General features: G+C 33.9%; 1 protein-coding gene across 7 annotated transcripts in view; it reads right to left on the bottom strand.

Moving 5' to 3' along the window:
• The window catches only part of SEC24B (SEC24 homolog B, COPII component), a 73,828-nt gene that overhangs the window by 40,453 nt on the left and 5,729 nt on the right, over positions 1-27,646 (bottom strand). For 3 of the 7 annotated variants that reach the window (XM_039848841.1, XM_039848842.1, XM_039848845.1), the window contains exons 2-3: positions 13,351-14,100; positions 6,739-6,912 (exon numbers count right to left, since the gene is read on the bottom strand). In XM_039848841.1, coding sequence (XP_039704775.1) covers positions 6,739-6,912; positions 13,351-14,100 — 924 coding nt within the window. Of the gene's footprint in view, positions 1-6,738; positions 6,913-13,350; positions 14,101-14,365; positions 14,715-27,646 lie in introns of those variants that run through there. The other 4 variants (XM_039848840.1, XM_039848839.1, XM_039848844.1 and 1 more) reach the window with 4 other exon arrangements.

Raw genomic sequence — 27,646 nt, 5'->3', positions numbered from 1 at the left:
AGCCCAACCTCAGCAAAATCACATGGAAGTCCCCTGATACACTTCACTGTTTTTTTAGGTGACCTTTTAAATTAGCATGGATAAACATAATTCATGTTTATAGCAAGATAAAAAGCTATTAAAGAGTAAAATTTGAGCTTAGAAGGGAACAAAGGTTAAACTGTACATCAGAAGCAGTGATCTCCCCCATTATGACTAAAAAAGTCATAGAAAAATCTGCTGGCTTTGCTGAAATATCTTCTAAATATAGACAAAGTAGCAGCTACAACAAATTCATCTGAGAAAATAAAAATCAATTTAAGTAAGTTCAGACGATACAAGAAATAAACTTGATAACTTGAAAGACCAAATGTTTCTCTAAAAAAAGCCCAATTAAAATGAAAATTAGACCTTAGGTTAAATATATCAAGAAGTTTACAACTAAACATAAGTTAACAGTAAAAATATTTTATAGAAAAGAAATTCTTCAATTTAAGAATTCCTTAAAAAATGAAGTACTTTCTCAAAATGTAATCACCATTGCACTTTAAGAAGTACACATGTGTATGTATATAGTAAGAAATAAAAAGGAAGAAATTCTATTTACTGTGCTGAGCTAAGTGTGGCCAATAAGCAGGGAAAAAAAATAGAGAATCCATTTTTTTCATGACTGAGAGAATATGCAGGTTGCTGACTCTAACTAACCAAAGAAGCCAAAGTACAGGGCACACCATATGTATTGTAAGATATTTTCCTCTTTCCCTAGGTTTACTGAATAAAAATAGATTTATTATTGGAAACATACCCGATGCTTTAATCAGAAGCAAATGAGATGGCCATACGATGATAAAAAAAACATAGAACTACTTAATGCACTAGAACAAATCTATAAGACAGAGTAATACTGTATTATATCATTTTAGATTACACTACAGTTGTCAATGTACTATATTAAGACAATGTCACACAACTTACTCAAAATTTTATTTCTTAAGAAAAGGTGCAATCCCATCCAAGTACTAACCAGGTCTGAAATCTAACTATGGGAGGTGAACACACAGTGTAAATATATATATGCCTTACTGTTAAAGTGTACAGCTGAAACTTAATAGATTTTGTTAACCAATGCCACCATAAAAAAATTAATTAATTAATTATTTTAAAAAAAAGATGCAATTCTTTTTGAGACGTGTTAGAGATTAAAGTGTCAAGATTAAAGCCCTACCACAAATGTGCTTCTTAATATGCTCAGAATTTAACCTTCCTTTGCTTGTTCAAGTAAACTTTGTTAAAAGCTTAGGAGTATTAATGGCACAAGAAGATGACATTTTAGTTAATCTACAGAGGAATGGTGAGTGGTCCATAGCAACATCAATCCATATTTAAGTGCTACGCTCCAGATTGGGTCCATTACATACAAAATGCAACCAATGGGGAGTGAGGGCCAGAATGGGGCTGACGACCAAGTTATGTGAATGGTTGAGAGCTTCCTGAGGGTCTTTACTCAGACTCTAAGAGCCAGAAACCTATGTATGAGATACACAGGTTGCATCTATAAGGTGGCAGAATATGATGTCTTCCAGAGCTCAGCCTGAAACCCACTGTAAAAAGGTATGTGGAGTACCTTCCACCCCTACTATGACCACCACCATCAAACTGGGAGGGAATGCTATATGCTGACTTATTCTCTCTTAATCAGAGTTTACGAGATATGACACTAGTACACCGTGAGGCAAGAAACACTTCATAGAACTGACATTATGAAGAATTCTATAATTAACAGGGCCCCAATATGAAAAACAAAACAAAACAAAGCACTGGGTTTAAACGACCACCATTTGGTCTTCAGACAAAACTCCAGGAGACCACAACCTTCAGGCTGCTTAATAAAAAGCATCTTCACTGCTCCCTAGGTACAGAAATGGCGTAAATAAATAAAATTAGTCTTAAGAGAATAAATCCCTTGTGGAAGTTAGCTCTTTTAAATTCAAGGGTTCAGACTTCTGAGCAACTTATCTTTCCTAAGCTGTTCATCCAACAAGGTACACATACTAGAAAACTTGCCAAGAGTTCTCGTAAAAGAATAGTTTTAAGAGAATCAATTTCCATAGAACTCTTTCCTAAAACTTAAGTGCCTGTTAACAACAGCCTTTCTTTCACTTTACAAAGGAAACACATACCTTTAACTTATCCTAAATCTTACTATAACACTGCCCTGAGGAATAAAAATCTCTCAAGCACTAAAGGGAAAATATCCTTCTTCCTTAAACAGTTAATTTGATAATTCTGCATGTATGTGGTCCCCAGTCATTACTGTCAAAGAACCCACTGCTTTTCAAAGAGCCCCATGAGAACAAAACAAAAACATTAAGAAGTATTGACTAGACAAGTGGCAGGACATTGTGGATAAAGATGAAGACTCTGGGTTCAGTTCTAGGTTCTACCACTTACTAGTTTGTGTCCTTGGGCAAGTTAGTAATCTTTCTGTTCTTCATTTACACCATCTGTAAATGGGGTAGTAACTACCTCAAGTAGTTGTTTTGAGGATTAAGTGATTAATATACATATTTCAAAGCTTAGAATGGTGCCTGAAATATACTAAATATTATATAAGTATTAGCTATTATTTAAAAACATGTCTTTGTGTATATTTAGTTAAAAACAATTACTTTCAGCGATTCTTAATACTTAGCCCTAGGGCAAGTCATTAGGAAAAAAAAAAATCTTTCTACCAACCTGAGTAGTATTCTTAGTAATGCTAATTATTATAAAAACAAATAGACTGTTTTCTAGGACCACCAATTTTTTTTTAAGATACACTGGCTAAAACTCAGATAAAAATTCTACATGATTTCTTGCAGCATCAATATGAGATGTTCAATATAGTACTTTACAATCTATTTTAGCATAACATATTTATAATGATTATTGTCATTTCTCACCTCCTTATATTCTATAGAATACTTCATTCTATCTCCTTTTAACAACAACAACAATTTACTAGCAGGTGAACCTAGTCCTAAGCAGTGTATGTTTTTCTTTTTTTATTAAATACATGAGAACATTCCTTTTTCTCATGATGTCTGATGAAATTAAGTTATTTCTGATTTTTATATTTTATTCCTTTGTAAACATTTTTAAAAAGTCAAATAATAGAGTTTGATACACACAATATATATATATTTACCACAGGAATGCAGAGCTTTTCAAGATAATCCTCGCTTCATAAATAACATATTAGGTACATATTACATGGTATTTTTTCAAATTTGGTAATGTGAAACAGTATACTGACTCATTGCCTAGCTTTTATAGCCTACCATAAAAAAAAAAAGGGATAAATTAATCATATTAGATCTTTGACTGTATTTAGTAATTTGGCTTAAAAGATATATGCTACAATTTATTTCTCAATGGAGTTAATGATACCCCTTGGAATTCTAGAAACACGTTTCTTTGGATTAAAAAAATTACATCAGACTTTCTCACAAAGAATTAAGTTTGTCTCACTGGTTTGAAAATGATGACTGCCTTTACCAATCAGGTTATATAGAAAGATACCATCCATAAAATAAATGACCTACATCACAACTCAAAAGTTTTGATAAAAATACACTGAAATGATGTGATAAGATATTCGCAATGGTATCATGAAATTCACAATATTTTAAATAATTGCTGATTCAGTAAGATGAGCACTGAGTTTGGAGGCAGAAGATTGCATTGGGTCTTGCTCTCTCCTTGGGAGTCTGTATGTGTTTGGGTAAGACACCTACCTCTCTAAACTGGAATTCCCTCATCTGTGAAAGGAAAATGAAATATGATGTGCCGATTTCACATGATGACCAAGAGAGAGAGAAAAGTGAAAGGTATTTTAAAATGGTAAACCACTATATTAAACTAATAATAATGTCACCAACTATCTGGAAAACAAAACCTAACAAACAATAATAAAAATTTCTGACAAGTAACTCAGAAGGTTAAAAACCCAAAAGAGCAATACTGCTTTAATATATCCCTTCAAATACCATTTCTATCCACTTTGCATGAACAAAGTTTCTCAGCAATTATATGTATAAAAATAAAAACTATGAATGAAATTTAGCTAAGTTTATTTTATTCTGACAATTAATCATATATGACTCAGGTACATAAAACTATGGCGAGGGAGGAGGCATTTACCTCACTGAAATACGTATTTCAAGGAACATGTACTGTCCATTAAAAAATACCAAAAGTCATGATGTTTATGTTGTTTTGACCAACTAAATAATAATAATTTTACTGATTACTTAAGCCAGAAAAAAAATGTTAATGCTTAGACTTATAGTCATAAACAATAAAACAAATTTGAAAATCTCAATGTTTAACACTGTGGCAGAGAAGTATGATACAGAGTGATAAAAGAGTTTCTAGCTTAAAAATATATAATTACATTCAGGGGAGGGGGTATGACATTAAGGAGATAAAGAAAAAATGTAAACTTTCCAAATGTTAAAAAAGGGCATATTTGGGTATTTTTTTAAAGGATGTGGTAGGTATCATTTCAGTGGATACAAAGAATAACGTAACGTCTTTGTTTTAAAAGTCACACAAGCAGTATGTTGAAAATTATATAACTAGTTAAACTTTTGGTGAAAAATTTTACATGTCAATCTCATAAATGTTTAAGTAGTTAGAGCTTAAAAAAATTTTTTTAGGAGATATGCAAGCAAAAATTTGAATGCTCTCCCCTAAAAACCAGAAAAAAATGCTGAGTCCTTGAAAGAATAACTAGCAAGGGTGTCTTTGAAGCTAGGAAAAAAAGACATCTCTTTTAAGTAGTAATATTTTAGTAGTCATCTCAGAACCACAGCACATCCTATGCAGGCCATACATGGCACAACTACAAGAGGCACCGTTTACACAAACTACCACTTGCACAACATAGATGGTAGCCCTAACTCAGAAACAAGTAGGTGTGTACCCCAAAGGCAAAGAGGAAACTAAGAAACCAATCTCATACTTAAGAAAAAGGAATAGTAAAAGGAATAATAAAAGTTATAATTCAAATGTCTCCACTATTATCTTTCTTGATATTTATTCAAGGAGCTTATCTTAGGTAAATCAAGAGTTTGTTAATGGCCAACAACAAAACATTCAACCTCATTTTAGATAAACAGAATGAAATAGAAATGTCTGAGTTAAAAATCTTTCACTTTGCTACTTACTAATTTCTAATTTAGGTTACCTAATTTTTGTGAAATCTCACTTTTCTCATCTGTAAAACAGGAATATCTACATTGTAGGATTGATATGGAGATTAAATGAAATAATAAATATAAAGTGGCATATTGTAAGTGCTCAATAAATAGCAGCTCCTTCTCTTTTCGATATATTAGTAAGAAAAAAAGAAACAATTATTATTTAGTGGGAAAGTGGTTTACAAAATGATACAGTAAGATGACAACATGGTATTTAAAATAAGATGGTAAAAAATACGATAGGAAAAAAATAAATTAGCAGGGGCAATGTAAAGGGTCAAAACATGCAAGATATTTAAGAAATAGAAGTAGTCTTTAATGCAGAGGAAAGACACACACCAAAAAACACTGTTCATCCAGGGCTACAACCTAACCTTACTCATGACAAGCAAAACTTTCCTACCAGCCCCTCCCTTTAAAGGCAAACACTTATAACTAGATTCTATTCCCAATGTACCCATTGGCTGGTTGGAAATCAATGGACACTTCTTGGTGCTGCAGTTGGTTTTCCTATAAAACCAAATAAGAAAATTTATAATGTATAATCTGATCAAATTATAGAAAGGCTTCTGTTGACCACATAAACACTCAACAGACATAGGCACTGAAATGAGCCTAAGGATATATGATGCTTTTCCCAAGTTTCAGAACATGACAGAGAAGACAGTTCTTCACATTCAAGATCAAGAGTTGTCATTATGTATTGTGTATAGTCCTTAAAAACATTACTAATGGTTGCTCTAGAAATATAAACTACAGACTTCTAAAAACAGTTCAGTTATCTCTCGTTGAATGAAAAATAAAGTATATTAACCTGAAAGATCAATTTTTGGATTTGGAATTTTAGCCAGACAGAAAATAACCGTGAATACTGCCAAAATAAAGACAATGTGGGGAAACAGCGTCAAAACAACACAGTTGCCTGTCACTTATTTAGCACAAGAAGAATATTAACGAGCAAACAAACTGTATTGTTTTTCAATGCTGTCAATGTAAGATATAACTGCATCCTCAAAATTGGGTCAAAGTTATTTGCCATTAATAATAATGATAAGCATAGAAATCATTAAATAGGATATAGAAATACACTAGATAAAGAAATCATGGGTACTTTGTCCTAAAAGAAACTGTAATAACCTTTAAAAAACAGAAAATAAAATAAACGTTGCATAATAGAGGGATGCAATAGTTAATTAAAATACACTGACACAATTAATTATTAGCCAGGAAAATGACTATAAAGACTGTGCAGATAGAAGAATATGAATAATTTAATAAATGTAAAAGCAAAACAAAATAGTATTTAAACTAAGCTTGCAATTATGTAAAATATAATTTCATGAAGTAACTGGAAGTTAACATATAAAAAGAAAATAGTGTTTAAACTGAAATTATAAATTATTTTTTCATACTTTCTAAAAATTACGGTTATACAGTTGACTTAAAAATCAGCTATTTGAATCAGTATGTATGTATATGTGTGCTACTTGTATAGTATAATGAATTTCTCCAATACCTTTCTGTTGTAACAGCTCTGATGGTTGTGTAACCGAGGCCACAGGCTCAACAAGGTGATTTACTGTGGGAGGTGTTTTTGCTGACGAAGCTCCTGACACAACAGTGGACACCACTGGGCTGGACTTGGGAGGCTGAACATTTTGCATAACAGGACAGGATAAAGAATCTGCAACTGAAGACAAGAAACTATTTCATCCACAGCAATAAACTTGAAATATATTAAAATACTAACAGAATAGTTTATTTGAAGTTCTTATAGAAACTTCAGTAATATCACATTTATCTAGTAAAGTATATCTAGAAAATAAGGTGGAACAAAGAAATTATTTTCAAAAAAACCCAAAAATGTACTTAACCAAATGTTTTAATAATCTTTAATGGAAAATTTCCTAAAACATTTCACAAGCTTCCTTACCTTCTTAAACAAAATAAACCCAAAAGTTTTTCTTTACTAATGATCACTATTATTAATTACTGTACTATGCAATGGTACCTCAGATAAGATTGAGGTTATTTGTTTCTGCAGTAATGTGGTTCATGAACTCCACAAATGTTCCTAGTATCTGCTCAGATCTCATTTTGTACTGTAAACTGCATCAGAGTGTGTCAACACTTCTCATCTGCTGCTTCTAATTAGATGCCTTATTTCACATATAACTGAGTAAGGACCAGAGGGTAACACTAGGTTGGGCTTCTGGAATAAAGTACATGTGATTCACAGTGGGCCTTTTGATAGCTCTAATTGCTTGACCTAGAAAATAATCTTCAGCCAACCAAGAGATAAAAAATCTATGCAATAACCTAAATGCCCATCGATGGATAAAGAAAATATGCTGTGTGTATGTATGTGTAAAACATACAATAGATGAATGAATAAAAAAAATGTGGTGTAGATACACACATACACAGACACACGGAAATTATTCAGCGATTCAAAAGAAGGAAATCCTGCTACTTAGAACAAGATGGATGGACCTTGAGGGTATTATGCTAAGTGAAATAAGTCAGAGAATGACATATAGTGTATGATCTAACTTACCTGTGGAATCTAAAAAAGCTGAATTCACAGAAAGAGAGAGTAGAATGGTTGTTGCCAAGGACTGCGGGGTGGGGGAAATGGGGAGATGTCAGTCAATGGGTACAAACTTTCAGTTACAAGATGAATAAGTTCTGGGGATCTAATGTACAGCATGGTTGACTGCAGTTAACAATATTGTATTATATACTTGAAAGTTGCTAAGGAAACAGCTTAAATATTCTCACCAGATACACAGAAAAGGTAATTATGTGAGGTGATGGATGTATCAACTGATTACTGTGGTAATCATTTTACATGTGTATCAAATTATCATATTGTACATCTTAAACATACAATATCATGTTAATTATACTTCAATAAATCTGGGGGGGGAAATCCTAAGACAAAAGACTCATAGTAAGCAGTGAATAATATACTGACCATATGTGCATATACATATATGTATATATGTATGACGGGTGTGTGTATGTATAACTTAGGTTTAAAACTGAAACAATTGTAGAACTAAGGTGACAAAACAAAAGGAGTCCCAATAGTATACGAATGATATAAATACGGAGAATGGGGAAAGAAGGTGTAAGGTAGTTTAAATATGCTGGTTGCTTCATCATTTTTAGGAAGAGCAAACATCATATGGGAGACTGAAAACACAGTCACATTATTTTGCTGTTCCTCTTATTAAGAAGTGGAACTATTTTCCCACCCCTAAACTGGGGCTAACCTTGACTGGCTTTAATTAAGAGAAGTAATGTGGCAGAAGTAATGGTGTGCAAGTCTCAAGAGGCCTTGCAGCTTATCCCTTTCCTTTCTTTTTCTGTCCCGAGCCATCATATAAGGAAGTTAGTTTTTCAAGTAGGGAGCCAACTTAGAGAGTCAACAGTCTGTGCAGGCTGCTAGTCATGTGAGTGAAGCCCTAGGAGAATTCATGCTTCAGATTGCAGCTCAAATGTCCAATATCAGGGAAAACTTCCTTAACGTTCAAAACTAACAGACCAGATGCACCTACGAGTATACTCAAACATCATATATCTCCACTTCACGATATTTAAATAATAACAATTTTACATTCATTGTGTTTATCTGGATAATGTCTGCTTCCCCACACAGACTGGCAAACTTCATGAAGGATCAGGTGCTTTTACTATTTTATCTCCCAGCACTAAAACAATGCCTATCATATAGTTGACTTTTGAATATTTGTCAAATGGATGGAGAAATGTTTTACAAATATTAAGGACCATGGAAGTATGCCAGCCAAAAAGAAAGTGCCCTTTCACAAAGATAATTTGACAGAAGAAATAATATGTAAAACTGGCACTATGAAAATGAACTGCTGTACTGCTGTTCAGTGTATGGGATGATTAGAGACAGAACTCATAATTCAAGAATAAATCTTTTGTCTTTTTTGGTATTAAGGTAGTTCCCTATTTCATTCTTGTAGCTCGTTATAGTGATTGTACACAAAATTCTTTCAGAACTAGGGAGACGAAATAATTCTCAGCTAATAGTACTACGACCCATTCACGTTTTTCAAGCTGGAGAATTTAAAAGGCATCTTTTATTCTTCCTTTTGCTTCATAAACTATATCAACAAATCTCTGTAATCATCTCTGTCATCTGTCTTATATCTAAACAAGTCTCAGCCCAAGTCATCATTCTTCATCTAGATAACTGTAGTAATTCCTTCCCAGCATGTCTTCCTATCTCCAAGTTCCTCCTCCTGTCTGTCTACCACAGTGGTCATAAAAGAAAGTTCTGAAACATAAATCTGACAGTGTCATCCCCTTGCTTAAAAACTTTTGATGGCTGCTGGACCATATAGGACCAAGCTTATGTTTTCCCTTCATCAATTCCTTTCACCTTTCTAATAGTATAGCCCAGTAGAACCTAGGAAACTGATCTACTGGAAAAGAGATAATGGAAAAAGCCAAGATCTGAAGGAAATGACCACAAAGATCAACATCTCATTTTCTGAATTTAGAGGAGTAAATGTAAAAAACTTTACAGGTGGGAGGTATGAAGTTGAGAAAAGATGATAAGGTTCAAAAGTAGCTTTGGAAAAACCGAAGGAGTATGAGTGTGAGGAAGCAAAATCACATTATTTCCATCTCGTAACTCTGCAACCTCACGTTTCCAAAGTTGAAAATAATCTCTTTACTGTACTATTTATACCTCCAATGTTGTTTCCTAATTTATTTCTAACTTGTTTTTTTTTTTTTTGGTCCGGATAATCTTCTCCTACAGGGTACTTATTTTGCTTTTCCTCAGGCACATCACTACCCTGAAGTAATAGATATAATATTAACTTATCAGTGATGATATGTTAGAATCAAGTATGTTGTGGAATTTTATACTAGGATTATATAAATGTATATTATTATTTTTACATAAGTAGCCTTTTAAATGCTTGTTTTATAAAACGGTACGTAGTAAAATAGCATTAATCAGACAGTACTATTTTGTAATATGCTATCAACATGTGATCCTTATTAAGCAAAAAAAAATAGTAAAAATAATTTTAAATAATTTAAAAAAATTTTAATTGCAGTTAGTATACAATTTATATTAGTTTTAGGTGTATACAGTAATTTTAATAAAAATAATCTTCCTGGCAAAATTTTAGATATTGGCAACAGGATTTATCTTGCTAATTTTAAAATTATGTGCTTTTCAAAATGAAAGGTAATAAAATAAGGAAATGACTTTAATCTACAGTTTCAGTACTCATCTTGCTGTCACACCCTCAACCAACATCACCTCAAATTGCAAAAGAGCTTCTGAACCTTGAGACATTTAACTAGTGACTGTTTAAAAGTTTTAAAATGGCCTGATGATGATACCTTCTAAACACCAGTCAAAATTTCACCATAAGTTAACAACCAAAGAGCACCCAAAACACGTACTTAGAATACTTTTTAATAAAATAATCTGAAGTTCTAGTGCTAAATTTTTCTAAAATAAAGAGGCAAATGAGATAACACTTAAAGGTCTTTTTATGCCACGTTTCTGCATATGAATTCATCAACTGCCTAAAAATAACAGCTTGTATTCTATCACTGTGTTTTTGATAATCACTTGACTCAGGTTTATGCTTTTGGATCTCCAACCCTTTAAAAATTGCTTAAGAAGTTTTACTATACTCAAAAATGAAATAAGTACAATCAAGTAATAAAAAATGCATTTTGTCATTTATTCAAACGTTGTATTTCACACAAAACTATTTTAGTACCTAAGATTCTCATTTTAATATGACAATATAATTTAGGAGTTTCAAAGCAATTAAGTTTTCTATCTTTCTAGAAAATTAAAATCAATATTCCCATGGTTCCCAAACCTCGTACCTAGGTACTCAAGATGCCAGTGCAACAAACTCACAGGGTTCCAAGGGACATTTTAAATTTTCAAGAGAAGCAGAGTGACAACTGTCAAACACCTTATGAACTATTATTACTAAGTTGCTGTGGTACTGTGAAAAAATATTGAGATATATCAACTGAGAAAGTTTGGGAACTTCTGTAATATTTAATTTTAAAGTAGATTTTAAGTAACCTCTTTATTTCTTTTGAAATGGTGAAGAGCATGTGTCTAATTAGCCTGAGATGTATTTGTCAACCTCTGAAGTACAATTTAAAAGTAATTTAACAATCTAAAGGTTAAAAAAAAAACACTGAACACAATTGACTTCTAAAATTATATTTTTTATGGCTTTTCTCAGTACAGTACTGGGATTAAAAGAGTAAAAATATACCCCATCTCTTTGCCTAAAGAACTAATTACTACAGTTATTCAAATAGAAGATCATTTTGTAATTATTTCTATTATTTTTCAATATATTTTTCAATGATAGGCCCTTTCCAATTAGGTATTCTGTTCGTTAGCCATGTGGCCCCATATTTCCCTGATCCCACATCTCAATATAAACTGGTTGCATCCCGTCTCAAAAATAAGACAGGAATTACCCGTATTTCTTTTTTTTTTTTTTGTCACGAAAGTCACAAAATCCTTAAGTCAGAGGGACCTTAGGATAAGCTGATCTATAAAAGGGCTGCTAAAAGAAGAGAGAAACAAAAGAATTTCTAGGGAACACAAAGCCCTAGTTCTGAGAAGGGCAGACTGAGAGAAGAAACTGAACTCCAAGACAAGCTGTGTTTTTAACATTAATGACCATAAGCAGCCAACTTGGACGGTTTTTCTCATCTGTAAAGCAAAAAGACTGTAGCAGAATTTGGGCCTCTTACTAGGCACACCTTGATATTGAGTCAGAAAAACATTCCTGAGACTACACTGGCCAGTCTGGTCTAGCTCAGTAAGCTGGGGCTGAAGAGTACAATCTGTGCTAGTGATTCTGGTCTACAGTCAGGTTTGGGAACTGTGATGATACTTTAAGATGTCTTATACAAGATCCAGTCAATTCTTTTAATTGACTTGATATCTATAGGTAGAGAAGTTATCTTCTTTGTCTATAAACAAACATGCGAAGAATGGAGGAGTGGAAAGACAGAAGAGACACTGAGGAGATCTGGATCCACTGGATCCCCTTAGACTTCTTGTTACGTGAGAAAAATACCAGCTTCTTTGTTTAAACCATTATTAGTAGCTTGAAGTTGAAATTGTTTCTAAATGACATAGCAATGAAAGAACAGATCTTGATCTAATATTCTAAAGTTCTAATTTTAAATAACCTAATTATCCAGAGAAGGATACTTTTCTACAACATCCCTGACATGTAGTTATCCAGATTCTGATGTACAATCTGAAGAAATCACTCAGAAAACTAGCAGTTTTACCAACTCTCATTCTTTACATACATTTTCATTTAGTTCAGGAGTTGTTAAGTTAAAGTTCACAAGTTAAATTAAATGACCATACCCTATGGAAACCCCACACTAAAAAGACTATATGCTTGCATCCATAATTTTTAAACTAATAAACTTAACCACATCTTGGTTTAGGAAGGTCACAAAAACTAATCACAAAGATATTTATTCTTCAAGCATCTTTCCTTCCCTTTCATCCTAACTTATCAACTGGGAATAAGAAAACATCAGCTTTAAAGTGTAGGAAATAGATCTTCTGTGAAAGTTACTAATAGGAGCTAACTCAGAGAAACCAGTGTTGTATTGCAGGCCATCATCTTTTCTATAGTGAGTGGGGCTCTGGCTGGGATAGTAACTGTCCCAAAGTTAAACTAGTACAACAACAAAAAAAGTAGTGGCTAACAAAGCATATACCCAAATGAACCCTTTCATTTGCTCTATACTTAACTCACATTAAAGACAACTATTGCAGAGGCATAAAACATATTAATAAATATTGACTGAGATCCCAGTCATGGTAAGGAATCAGGCTACAAGAGACAGATGGTTGGGTGGTAATTGTGAACAGGTGAGGGAAGGGCCCCGGGAGATGCTGCAAAATATCACATTAAATAAAGCAAATTAATTATGAAGGTGAGCTAATTTCCAATTTTTCTATTAGGCAATATCATCTTTAACTTTCATGCAAATAAAAGCCTGATTGGAAATGCATTGATTTTCAGCCATGCTTTGGTGAACTTTTCATTCAACCTACCGGTATTTGTCGGGTTGTTGTTGGCTGTAGCCAGAGAACCAGTGTGGTTGCGAATGAGATTGTCTTGAGTCGATGAAAGGCCTGAAGATGACCACGAGAGAGTGTTGTATGCTGAAAGACTCTGCTGCTGGTAGTACTGCTGTGATGGTGGAGGTGGAAGTGGTGATGGATGGTTGAGAGCAGTATTTTGACCAGAAAATGAATTATCTCTAACTGGTCTGATAGTCGAAGCATTCTGTGAGGTAAACATCTGTTGCCCATATAGATCACCAGCAGGCAGAGAGGGATATGAAACACTAGGATACGCAGCATTAGAAACAGTTGACACAGCATAGTGACCACAAGTAGAGGGAAATCCCTGAGAAACAACAGAAGAATTGGCAGAGTACATGGCTGGACTATTGTAGTGATTCACAAAAGAGGAGTGTGGCTGGGAGGCACTCGTATGCAAATGGGCTGCTGATGCTGCTGCACCCTGGAAGTATCCTGGAGTGGATCCCACAGTGCGAGGGGCAGGAGGGCCCCTGCCATATATCTGCTGTGTTCCTGGTTGTTGGTTTGCTGTGTTAGGAGTCACCACATTTTGTGCTGGTACCGTATAGAGGCCAGAATAGTAATCGCCACACTGGCTATCCAACGGCAATGAGGTCATTTTCCCAGGTCCTTGAGAGTAATGTCCTGAGGGAGCATTATAGTTTTGAGGATGCAATCCATACCCAGGTGGAATCTGCCTTTGATTCTGTGCTGGACCTGAAAAAGAAAAGCAAATATTTACAGAGATTGGTAAGGAGATAACTAATTCTTAAGCATAGTTCCCATTTAAATGTTGCCTGATTAATTTATTTCTCCACAATCCCAAAGTGTTACAAGAGATATATACTGTTATGGACCCACTGTGGTAGCTAGTCTCTAAGATGGCCTCAATGATCCCTATCTCCTGATCCTCACGCCGCCCCACAATGTACCAGCATTGGTGGGTGACCCACAGCACACAGCAAAAGTAAGGATACATCACCTCGAAGATTTGCCCACTCTGGGATGCTGGCTCTCTCTCTCTCTCTTAGATCACTCAGTCTGGAAGAACAAACTTGCCAAATTGTGACGAGCCCTATATAGAGAAGTCCGAAGAGAAACTGAGGCCTCCCAACAGTCATGTGAATAAGCATGGAAACAGATCCTTCACAACTATTAGAGTCTTGAGATAACTACAGCCCCAAATGACAGCCTGACTGCAATCTCATGAGACCCTAAGAGAGAACCACCCAGCAAGGCCATTCCTAAATTCACATCTCTCAGAAATTGAGATTAAATATTTCCCATTTTAAGTTGCTAAGTTTTGAGGTATTTTGTTACACGGCGATTGAGAACATACCCAGGATGGAAGAAGTTCTAACCTTTCTTATTAGTTTTTTAAAACTAACAATATACCCAGTATAAAAAAAAATACAAACAAGGAAGAATATCAAGTGAAAGTACAAGTCCCCTCTCTCCCTCATGTAGTATCCCACTTCCCACATGTAGTAGCTACAGCTAATGGTTTCTTGTGTATCCTTTGTACATCTATGTATGTATGCAATGTATATATAAGCACATATATATTTTAAATACACAAGGATCATACTACATTTCAACTTGTTTTAACTTACTGTATCCTAGATATTCTGTTAGCATAAATAAATCTTCGTTATTCTTCTAAAGAAATCTACAGTATTTCATTGTAGAAACATAACATTACTTATTAAATCTCCACTGAAAAATATTTCAGGGAGTGAACTAATTTATATTTATGAGGACAACTTCTGTGATGAATCTGAAAGATAAGTTCCTAGAAGTGAAACTAGAGGTTCAAAAGGTTTGTGCTTTTAAAATTGACCATTATTGCCAAACGTCTCTCCAAAAAGGTCTAAAATTTATACCTCCCGTCAATAATGCTCAAGAATGCCTTGTGTTCCCAACATTGAACAATATTTTAATCTTTGCTAATGTGATAAGTGAAAAACATTTTAGTTTGTAGTACCTAACTTCAAATGATGCTGAGAATCTTTTCAAATATTTCTTAGATATTTGGGTGTCTTCGTCTGTTATTTGCCCTTGTTCCACAGGGTTTTATTTTCCTTAATGATTTAGAAATGTTCCTGTATATTAAGAAATTTAACCTTATGTTATTTCTATATGGTGTATATATTTTCCCTTAGGTTACTGTTTGTCTTTAGACTTTGTTCATGGTATCTTTTGCTATAGTTTCTCAATTATCATGTAGTAAAATCTTTCACACTTGATAAATTTTAAAATAATTCTTAGTAGAGCTTTTCCCATTCATTTTATAAAACTACATACCCATGTTTTCCTCTAATGCTTTTACTACTTCCACTTTTATATTTTTATCTTTGATCACTACAGGTTTTTATTTTATCAATACCATTAACAATAATCCTAACATTTTATTAAGTCTATTAAACATTTTACACTATGTGTCCTCTCTGTTCTAAGTGCTTTACATATATTAATTTCTTTAATCTTCCTCAAAGCCTCTAGAAGTAAATAGTATCATTATACCCACTTTATAAATAAGATAAACGAGACACAGAAATTAAGTCATTCAACACAGTCACAATCTTAGGAAATAACTAGGCTGGGATTTGAATCAAGTAGTCTGGCTCAAGTTCATACTTTTAAAAAATAAGCTGTTGATCCTCACTACACTAAAATCCGATTGGCTTTCTTTAGCTCAGCAAATATTAGTCAATTGTCCCAAACAATGGAATTCTAGCCTTGGTTCCAACTAAGAGCAAACTTAGAATCTAATTTTCCTATCTTGTGGAAGAAAACAGGTATCTGTGCCATACTTTAAAGTGAAAAGGTAACAAAACGAATATTCACAAGCTGTTTCAAGTTCACTAACTCCAAGGACGTGCCGATGTATTCTTAGCCATAATAAATATACTTGTTTATAAAAGACATAATGAATAAAGCTTAATATTTCCTTTTCCTGTTTTTAATTTCTACTAAATAATATAGTGGAACCTTCATCTTTGATCATATAAATACATATTCTATTGCAGACACAAAGATAACTTATGCAATAAAGGTGTAAGGAAAGAATAATATCCATCCTATTCTAAGAAGTATATAGAGAACCAAAACCCAGATACAACTGTTTTACTAGGTGTCTACTTTACTTTTCTTACAGGATATTTTACATGGTCATGGTTCGCCTGAAAGAATTTATTTACTTAAAAAGAAAAAAGGCTAATAGGAATCTTTCATTAACATGCCAAAAAAAAAGTGACATGTTCTCCCTCCCTGCCTTACTAAATATATAAAAAGATGGATTTGTTACTCTTCACTGCTGTCTCAGAAAATTCTACTGGTATGAATTTATCAATCAAGAGAAGATCCAAATCAGAGTTGGGTAAATCTGTTTAGGCATCTTCCTACTTAATGAATTAGTTGGCTCATCCATGCTACATGATCGAGAAACTGAGAAACAATCATGTCCAAGCTGCTCAAATGTCATTCTTCTAAAAATAACAGAAACACTGTATTGATTGAAATTTACCAGAAGTGAATTGACCATCAGAGGACGCCTATTCTCAGTTCATGAAAGAAAACAAAGGCACATACTTTGCGGGGGACGAGGAGGGGGATAGCTAATTATATGTAGATGCTTACCATTCCTTACTCTATATCAAGATCTAAATGTTCTCAAAACATGAAGGATCTGAAAATAATTTCATCAAAAATGATAAGTGAATCAAGACTCCTTTGAAAGCAAATCTTTCCTCTCAACTATTTTGTCAATTTTTAAAAGCCTGCACTTAAAAAGAAAACCACAGAACTGAATTGAAAGAAAATGATATCTAGGACAAGTAAAATATCTTTAAAAATTCTGTCTTACTGTGACCTATAAAGAAATGTATTTTCTCTACTTCAACTTTAAAATGCATTCAATAACTCTCTCAATTTTCTCTCAGGATATAATATCAAACTAAAAAAGTTTTATTTCTTCTGCATATACTAAAATCTGAACCTGGCAAATACTACAAATGAATAGTTTACATACACTTATATTCTTTAAAACAAACAAACAAAAACTATGGTCTGTAGAATAAATTATGGGAATTTTACTAATGTTAGTGTTTTCACTTGCCTGTTTCCTGTAAGTCCCTAAGCAATTGTGACAGTTTTAAAATATGGCCCCTAAACTCTCTAATACTCTGCTGATTAAAGGGGCGGCGGGGGCAGGGGGGCGGTCTATGTCATACTCCCCCTGCACATGAGCAGGCTGTACAGCTTCCACCAATAAAGAATGGCAGGGGCAAAGCTGTGTGACTTCCCAGACTCAATCACAGGCAACCCAGCTCCTACACTGTTTGATGGAACATTTGCATGTGGATCCCTGAACAGCTGTGTAAGAATCCAATGATTCCACAACTGCCATGTTCTGCAGAAGCCAATCCACAAGGAGAGGTCATGGTAGGCACTCTAGTCTGAAGTCCAAGTCTTTGATTCTAGTCCTGGTGCCAGACATGTAAATAAATGAACCTTCCAGATCATTCCAATGTCCAGCCACTGACTTACCTTTGAGTCTTCCTAGCTAAGGCCCTAGATATCCTAGAGCAGAGAAAAGCCATCTCTGCTGTGCCTTGTCCAAATTCTTGATCAACAGAATCTGTGAGCATAATAAAATGGGTGTTTTAAGCCATCGCGTTTTGGAGTAATTTGTTATATAGCGATAGTAACGGAAATAGCAATTAATTACTATTGCAAAAAATTCAGAATCCAGATTCTAAAACTAAAATATATCTATCTTTACCTAACTTAAAAATGCATTATATTCTTAAAAGTTTAGACATCAGTTTCTATTACTACTAAAAAAAGAAAATGTTATCCTTGAATAAGCTAAACATAGTATATGTATGTGTGTATACATAATGTACTAAATTGTCCTATTGTATTAGAAAAATAGTTCCTTCATAGAATAGTTGAGAGATGTAAAGCTTTAAGTAAACTATAGGGGAAAACTGAAGCAGATACACTAGAAAAAAATGAAAGAAAAAAAATAACTGAGTGCTGAAATACAGGTCTACCATGAAAGGCAAAAACAATTGGAATCACAGACATGTGCTATAGACCTGCATTATCCAATATGATAAGCCATATGTGGCTATTGAACACTCGAAATAATGCTAATCTGAATTGAGAAGTGCTATAACTATAAAATACACAATGGCTTTTGAAGAAATAGTATGAAAATAGCATGAAAAAATATCTCAGCAATTTCTAATATTAAATACATGTTAAAATGATAATACTTTGTATATATTGGGATAATTGGATAAATTGAAACTGATTTTACTTGTTCCTTGATATTTTAATGTGACTTCCAGACAATTTAAAATTACATATGGAGCTTGCATTAAATTCCTATTGAATGTTGCTCTAAGACAGAAAAATATAAAAAGAAAGGGGAATCAATGACCACATATATGGAATGCTTTCAATTTAGGCCTAAATATTTAAATTAGACATTAATAGAAACGTTGATTATAAAAGCATTTTGAAGTACTGCCAAATATCATTAATGCTACTAATTTCTAAGAAAAAAATGGAAAAATAACTGGCTTTCTAGGATAATTTAGATGCAGATCTTTCTCTGGATTCAAAATGATTCTGCAACATATATGAAAAGACGGCTGGTATTTAATACTTATAAAATGAACAGCAAAAAAGATTGTAGAAGAGAGAATAAATTAGTTACATATGTAGATAGTCAAATTTTAAAAAAATAACTCTAGAAGTATTTTTCTTATTACAAAGGTAATATAGTCATTGCAAAAAGATACAGAAAACGATCAAATAAAAATCATCCATAATCTTACCACCCGCGTTAACTGCTATGAACATGCTGACGTATATCTACCCAATATTTTCTTTTTGCATATAACTGGTTAATTTAGTTAAACAAAAGTAGGCTTACAATGAACTTTTACATGATTTCTTTATTTAGCATGACTTAAATATCTTTCCATAATTTTTAATATCTGAATAGTATAGTATTCCCTTACATGGATTTATCATACTTCAATAAATTCTCTATTATTGGCCACTTGGTTGTTTTCCATTTTTTTAAAAACATGAAGCCACATGGTGATAAGTGTGTGTGCAGGGAAGTCTTTGTGCACATTCACATTACTCTTCTAAAAGTGATATCCCATCGGTTCCAATCACTGGGTCAGGTCCCAAGTTGGCAGCTTAACTGTGCATACGCAGGAGACACTGGGACGCCCAGGAAAAAAAGGCAGGTACAGACTGAATCAAAATGGGCCCGGAAGTTAAATTTAACATTCGAAGGCTTCAAAGCAGCTCTTATAATATGTTGAAAAAATAAAAATATACATATTCAAAGAATTGAAAAAAGAAATCAGTAAATGAACATATAATATCAATAGCGAAATGAAAACTATTTTAAAAACGGAAATATTCAAAATGAAACTGAAATAAATATGCTAGATGGCTTCAACAGCATGTCAGAAGAATCAATGAGCCTGATGATTAAGCAATAAAATGATCCAATTCAAAAAACAGAGACAAAAGCCTGAAGAAAAACAAACAAAACTTATGAGACTTGTGGGACAACATGAAGCACTCCAACATACATTGGTGGAATAGTGGCCTCCCAAAAGATACATCCATTCCCTAATCCCTGAAACCTGTGAAAATCTTATATGGAAAAAAATGAATATTACTTTATGTGAGAAAAGGCATGATTAAGTTAAGGATCTTGAGAGGAGGAGTTTCTCCTGGATTATCTGAGCAGGTCCTATATGCAATCACACATATCCTTTTAAGACATAAAGAAGAGAAGGCCAAGTGAAGATGAAGCAGAGTCATGAGGCCAAAATACAAGAAATGTCAACAGCCAACCATGAAGCTGGAAGAGGCAAGGACCAGATTCTCTCCTAGAGCTACAGAGAAAGTGTGGCTTTGCCAACACCTTAATTTCAGACTTCTGGTCTCCAGAACTAGGAGAGAATTTCTGTTGTTTTAAGCCACCCAGTTTGTGGTAATTCATTACAGCAGCCTTAGGACATTAACATAGTAAGGATGTAGAATAGTGATTCTCAAAGCATAGTATGCAGAACCCAGGCAGTACTAGAAACTTTGGGGGGATCTGTAGGTAAAAACTATTTTTACAATAGTACTAAAGTGTCATTTGCACTCGTCACTGTGTTGATATTTATATTAATGGCACAAAAGGGATAATGGGTAACATGCTGGTCCTGTGACAGAAAGTGAAGCAGTGGAAACCAAGCAACCCTAGTAATCATCATATTTTTCACTACCACACACTCACGGCAAAACAAACAAACAAACAAACAAGCAAGCAAGCTAGCTAGTTTCACTTAAGACTATCCTAAATAAAGCAGTAAAAATTATTAATTGTATTAAATCTCAACCCTAGAGTACAACCCTAGAGTATATGGCTCTTTTTAATATTCTTTGTGATGAAAATGGGAATAAAAGTATTGCCTCTATTGCATACTAATAGAGATTATCTTGAGGAAAAAGCACTTGTTCAATTTAGCTCTGAGTTTTTTCATGAAATACTATTATTGCATGAACGAAATATTAACAAATAGAATCTAGCAATACCTGAAAAGTAAAACTCATCATGACCAAATAGTTTATACCAGGTTCAACGTCTGAGATACATTCAATGCAATTCACCATATTAACAGGCTAAAGAAAAAATGAGCATATAAATACAGAAAATGCATTAAACGAAATTCATTCATGATAACAAAACTCCCAATAAACTAAGCAGGAATAGAAGGAAACTTCCTTAACCTAATTAGGAATATCTACTAAAAACCTATAGCGAATATCACAATCAACATCATACAATGGTAAGAGACAAACTGTTTTCTAAGATTAGGAACAAGGCAAAGATGTTCTCTCTCACCACTCCTATTCAACAATGTTCAAGGATGTACTAGCTACTTCAGACAGGCAAGAAAAAGAAATAAATGGCATCCAGATTAGAAAGAAATAAAACTATATTTACAAAATGACATGATTGTGTCGAAAATCCCATGGAATCTTCAAAAGAAACACCTGGGATTAAAAGTGAGTTAATCAGAGTCACAGGATACAAGATCAATATACGAGTATCAATTGTACTTCCAAATATTAGTAATGAACAAATGGGATTTAATATTAAACAAACAACACTATTTATAACAGCACAGAAAAAAGAAGTACTTAACATATAAAACTAATGAAATATATGAAAGAAAACTACAAAACACTGAAGGAAAAAATAAGGATTTAAATAAATGGAATAAAATACCATGTTTGTGAACTGAAAGACTTGATTTTGGATCTTTAGGTTCAATGCAATCCCCCCCAAAATACCAGCTTTTTTATATATATCAACAAGCTGATTCTAAAATTTATAAAAAGCCCAAAGTACCAAAATAAACAAACAAACAAAACTCTGAAAAGAACAGATGGTAAACTCAAAATACCCAATTTCAACTTATATACTACAATAATTAAGAAAGTATCTAGAAATAGACCCATAAATATATAAGCAACTTATTTTCAACAAAGGTGCCAAGGCAATTCAATGGAGGAAAGTCTTTTCAACAAATCCATATGCAAAAAAGTAAACCTCAATGCATATCTCAAAACCTTAAACAAAAATTAAGTCAAAATGAAACACAGATCTAAATGTAAAATTAAACAACTTCTATGAGAAAATAAAGAATAGCTAGGTGAATATGGATTTAGCAGTAAGTTCTTATCTATGACACTAAAAGCACAATCAGTAACAGAAAATACTGATAAAATGGAATTTATCAAAATACAAAACTTTGCTCTGTAAGAAGGACTAAGAGAATTAAAAGACAAGCCACAGTCAAGAAGAAAATATTTGCTAATCATACACCCAATAAAGGACTTGTATCCAGATTATATTATAAACTCTTAAAACTCAACAGTAAGAAAACAGACAACTCAACCAAAAATTGGTGAAAAAAAATAATTACCAAATATATATAGGTGGAAAAAAATATGCTACTAGGGAAATGCAAATTAAACCCATAATGAGATGTATCTATATACTCATTAGAATGACTAAAGACAAAAACACAAAAATCCAAAATATCACATGGTGACAACGATGTGAAGAAAGAGAAACTCTCATTCATGGTTAGAGGGAATGCAAAATAGCACAGCCACCTTGGGAAATAGTTTGGCAGTTTTCCAATAAAGTTAAATACACACTTATCATTTGACCTAGCAGTCCCACCCTTACGTATTTAACGTGAAAACTTGAGTCCACACAAAAACCAGAACATAAATGTTTATAGCAGCTCTGTTCATAATCACCAAAACCTGGAAATAACCAAGATATTCAACAATATAGAAATGGATAAATAATCCTAGTACAGACATATAATAGAATACTACATAGCAATAAAAGAGAACAGACAATTGATTCATGCAACAGCATAAGTAAATGTAGCTAAATAAAAGAAACCAGACGCAAAAGACTATGTATTTTATGGTCCCATTTATATGCCATACTGGAAAAGATAGAATGACAGGGATGGAAAACAGCAATGGCTGCCAGGGCTGGTGGAGAAAAGAGTAGATGGCTATACAGGGATTACATGAGGACTTTTTTATGATGATGAAACTTTTCTATGTGGTAGTGTAGTGGTGGATACTTGCCTGCATGCATTTGCTAAAACCCACAGAGCTCTACTCTACAAAGAATAAATGCAAATTTATTATATGCAAATTTTTATTTAAAAAAAATCAACCAGGATTTCAAGAAGATCTAGGATGGAATACAGACTGTGACAAATCAGTATAATAACCTACCTGAAAAATATTTAGGTAAAATGCATACAGATGGTCAGATGCAGATATAAATTAAAGACATGTTTACATACGTGAGTTAGTATACAAACATCTCCTAGCTTTCTACTGAGAGAGCCCAGAAGCAGTGACACCCAGGAGCAATGAGCACATCCAGCGCACAGTTTTTGGTTTCTAAATACCATGCCCCAACAATAGGAACCAGGGCTCCTTGGACAAACTGCTAATTCTAGTGCTAAGATAGGGCAAGTACAAGATGGAGAATCTTATAGTGCCAAAAGTAAAGAAGTGCTCAGAAATCAAAAGGATGGGGACAAAAGTACACAGGAGTCAACCCGAAAGAACTCCCAATAGCCAGAGCTGTAACAATCTGAGTAACAAATATAAATAATGATAGTATTGGACTATAACCCAAATAAAATATCCGAGTCCATAAGATAAATGATTGAATAAATTTTAAAATGAGAGAAAAGGAATAAATCTTCCTTACAGAAAAATTCCAAATAATATAGACGGAATGAGGAAAAGAAAAAAAAAATCACTATTAGAATTCCACAGTAATAATTACTGCAGGCAAGAGCCACTGAGGAATGCTAAAATTAGTGGGTAAAAATTTAAGGAAACACAGGATAATAATTTAAAAGTTTCTCTCCAAATATTTATTAATTACTGTGGTGATTTTAACATATGCACACAAATTATTTGATACACCTCACTCTAGGAGGTAGAGTTAATTCTCTTTCTGTTAAATGTAGACTGGAGTTAAGTGAGTTATTCCTAGTAAACACAGCAGGAAAAGGGGAAAAAATAGTAACTTTACAGTGGGGAACTCAGAGGGCAGCCCCTATTAAGGGCTGAATGTGTCCCCCCAGAATTCGTATGTTGAAGCCTTCACCTCCAATTTGATGGTATTAAGAGGGGGCACCTTTCGGGGGTAATTAGGTTTAGATTAGGCATCAGGGTAGGATCGTCGTGATGGAATTAGTATCCTTATAAAAGAAGATCTCTTTTCCCTACACGCACGAAAGAAGGAAAAGCCATACGAGTGTACAGTGAGAAGATGGTCATCTGCAAGTCAGGAGGAGGGTCTCCACCAAGACCCAACCATGCTGGCGTCCTGATCTCGGACCTCCAGCCTCCAAAACTGTGAAAATAGAAATGTCTATGGTTTAAGCCACCCAATACCCCTGACATGATGCAGTAAGACACTTCACAGAGGCACTTCACCTCTGCGGTATTCTTCCTAAAAATTTATCTCAGTCTAATCATCAAAAAGCATCAGCAAGCCCAAAGTGAGAAACCATTTACAAAATAACTGACCAGTACTGTTAGATCCCAAAATACAAAAAAGACTAAGAAATTGTCACAGAGCAGAGAAGACTAAGGAGACATGACCCAAGAACAGAAAAATTAGTGGGAAAACTGGTGAAATATAAATAAAATTTATAGTTTAATTGTATTTCACCAATGTTAACTTCCCAGTTTTGATAAACATGCCATGGTTTTGTAAGATGTTAAGATATGAGACGAAGATATAAGACTTTAGAGGAAGCCCACTAAGGGTATTGCATTTTCTATACTATCTTTGCATCACTTCTGCAAATCTAAACTTATTGCAACATAGCAAGTTTTTAAAATGTCAGAAAAGAGTGCTAGAAATGAACTAGTAAATTGAATGTATGACGCAATTTTTTAGACAAAAGACTACACAAAACACAGCCAGAGTGATTTTCCTAAAAAACAAATCTGATTGTTACTTTCTTATTTAGAGCTTTTTAATGGTTTCCCTTGCCATCAAGAAAAAAATTCGAATTCTTTAACATGGCCTATGAGGCAATGGAAGGCAGAATAATCCTTCCCCATCCCATATATCCATGTCTTAATCCCTGAAACCTGTGAATATGTTAGGTTACATTGTACAGGGGAGTTAAAGTTATAGATAGTATTGGTAGTGTTAATCAGCTGACCTTAAAATGGGGGGGAAGGGATTAGCCTCAATTACCCAGGTGAGCTCAATGTAATCAAAAAATCTTTAAAAAAGGAATAGGGAAACGTAACTACAGAAGACTTCTAAGAGAAATGCAATGGTGCTGGCTTTGAAGATGGAAAGAAGTGGTCATGAGTCAAGGAATGTGGGCAGCCTTAAAAAAGCTGGAAAAGGCCAACGAATGGATTCTTTCCTACAGCCTGTAGAAGAGAATGCAGCTCTACTGACACCGTGACTTTAGCCCAGTTAGACTTCTAACCTACAGATGAATCCATGAAGTTTTAAGCCACCAATCTGTGGTAATTTGTTACAGCAGAAAGAGAAAACTAATGCACAGGTCCTGCTTACCTCCTCTGATTCACTGCACACCACTCCTACTTCTCAACGATTTTCAACAGGAATGCCTTAATGTACTGCATACCGCAGGTCCTTCGCGTGGGCCTACCAAAGTTAGATCAATAAATCAAACTGTGCTACAACTAAGGATGCCTACAGTTATGGTGACGTGACAAAGAACAGCGACCTGGTAAGAGGTATCACGTCCCACAAAACAAAACAAAAGGCGAAGACACCACAGCGCAATGTTAGGTAAGCGTGTACTTTATACCTTTGCCTCAAGAGGCCATCAAAGAGATTGGTCAAGGCAGAATAGAGTTAAGGGGCATGTAAAGGTTTCTGAGGGGATCAGTAAATATATGATACTTTTCTGAAACTTGCTTTTTTTTAAATACAGGTGTTCAAAGTTTAATTCCTTCAAGAATGTCACCAAAAATGTTAGCACTAAAGTAGCCGTGAGTGTGAAAAGGCTGAGGATCACTGTGGCACACACTCTTACCACACTGAGTTTTTCTCAAGGCATGCTTGTTCACCTCTGACCTTTCACAAAGGCTCTTCCCTCTACTTGGAACCTTCAAAAATTCCCTCTTCTCCCTTCATCTGATCAACTCTTACTCAACTCTTCTTCAGGCCTCAGCTTAGCTCTTCCCCTAGAAAATATTTTCTAAGGCTTTAAGTGAATGCCTGCTTAATGCTGCATCTATAGTATCTTGAACCTCTACGACAGCATTTTTCACATGACCTGAAACTGCCTGATTGTAAACTCTGCAAGTGAAAACCTTTGCTCTAAGTTTACTCTCAGCTCTATCATAACCCTAAGGCTTAACATAGTGCCTGGCTCATGGAAACCACTACTATATTTTGAAAAAGAAGCCTACTAAATAATCATCAAATATTTCTACATCAGGCATTTACTTCACCTGTACCAACAAAAACTATATACTTAAAGAACACAAAACTTTACGAGCTTCCACTATGTAATTTATACCATAGTACAAGAACAAATATACAGGTATTTTCTTTTTTTTACTTTGGTATTTTACACATTTTACTCTGCAGTAGTTCAAGTATAAAAAATCTGAAACAAAAGGAAACATAAAATCTACTCTATTTCACTATATCTAAGATGTTCTGATACTGTCACTTTTTTAAAAAACCTTAGATGTATGTTTCCTACTGCTATTGTATTACCACAAACTTAGTGGCTTAAAACAAAACGAATTTATTTTTTTACAGTATTGGAGGTCAGAAGTTCAAAATCAGTTTCATTGGGCTAACATCAAGGTGTCATGAGCAGAGCTGGTTTCTTTTAAGGCTCTGAGGAGAGAATCTATTTCTTTTGTCTTTTTCAGCTTCTAGTGGCTACCTACATTCCTGAGTTTCCGGATCTTTTCTCCATCTTCAAAGCACATCACTCCAACCTCTGCTCTTGTCACAATACTTTCTCTGCTGTTTAGCTGACTCCTTCAATTTCCCTCTAATAAAGACTGTTGTGATTTTATCAGGCCAATCCAGGTCCAGGATAATCACCCAGCTCTTAATCACAGCTGCAAAGTATTCAGAGATTAGATTGAGGACATATTTGATGAAGCCATTATTTAGCCTACATATTAGGGGTCAATGGCAGGCTTTTACAGATATTACTTCCACGTCAATAAAACCAACTTTAAAATTCCACCAGTTCTAAAATGCACCCCAATTTCATACTTAAAATTTTGTGGGGGAAAAAATATGTTTTGAATCAATGAAGTAATTATTGCATCTACCAAAGAGCCTAACACAAGTGCTTCACGAAAAAAAAAAAAATCAACAAATAAATCATGGAAAAGCAGGGAAAAAATCAGGTTATATGCAATCTCTGAAATATTTTTAAATTCTTAGCTTCAAGTGAGGTATATCTGTCTAAAAGAAGGAAACAGATTGTTATAACACATATCTACTCAATGGTACCAATCCAACTTAAGAATAGATTTTTAACAAAGTCTACTTTTTTGATGGAGCTTCTCAGCCTGACTGATATCTTTTCCTAAATCGAATTTCAATACTTTTTTAAAAAGTAAGATTAAAAATTTTCATTAAATT

This window comes from Pteropus medius, unplaced genomic scaffold, assembly GCF_902729225.1.
Source record: "Pteropus medius unplaced genomic scaffold, Ma_sr-lr_union100, whole genome shotgun sequence".
Lineage (NCBI taxonomy): Eukaryota > Metazoa > Chordata > Mammalia > Chiroptera > Pteropodidae > Pteropus > Pteropus medius.
The sequence above is the reverse complement of the archived record's forward strand: the minus strand, read 5'-3'. Positions and strand labels throughout refer to the sequence as shown.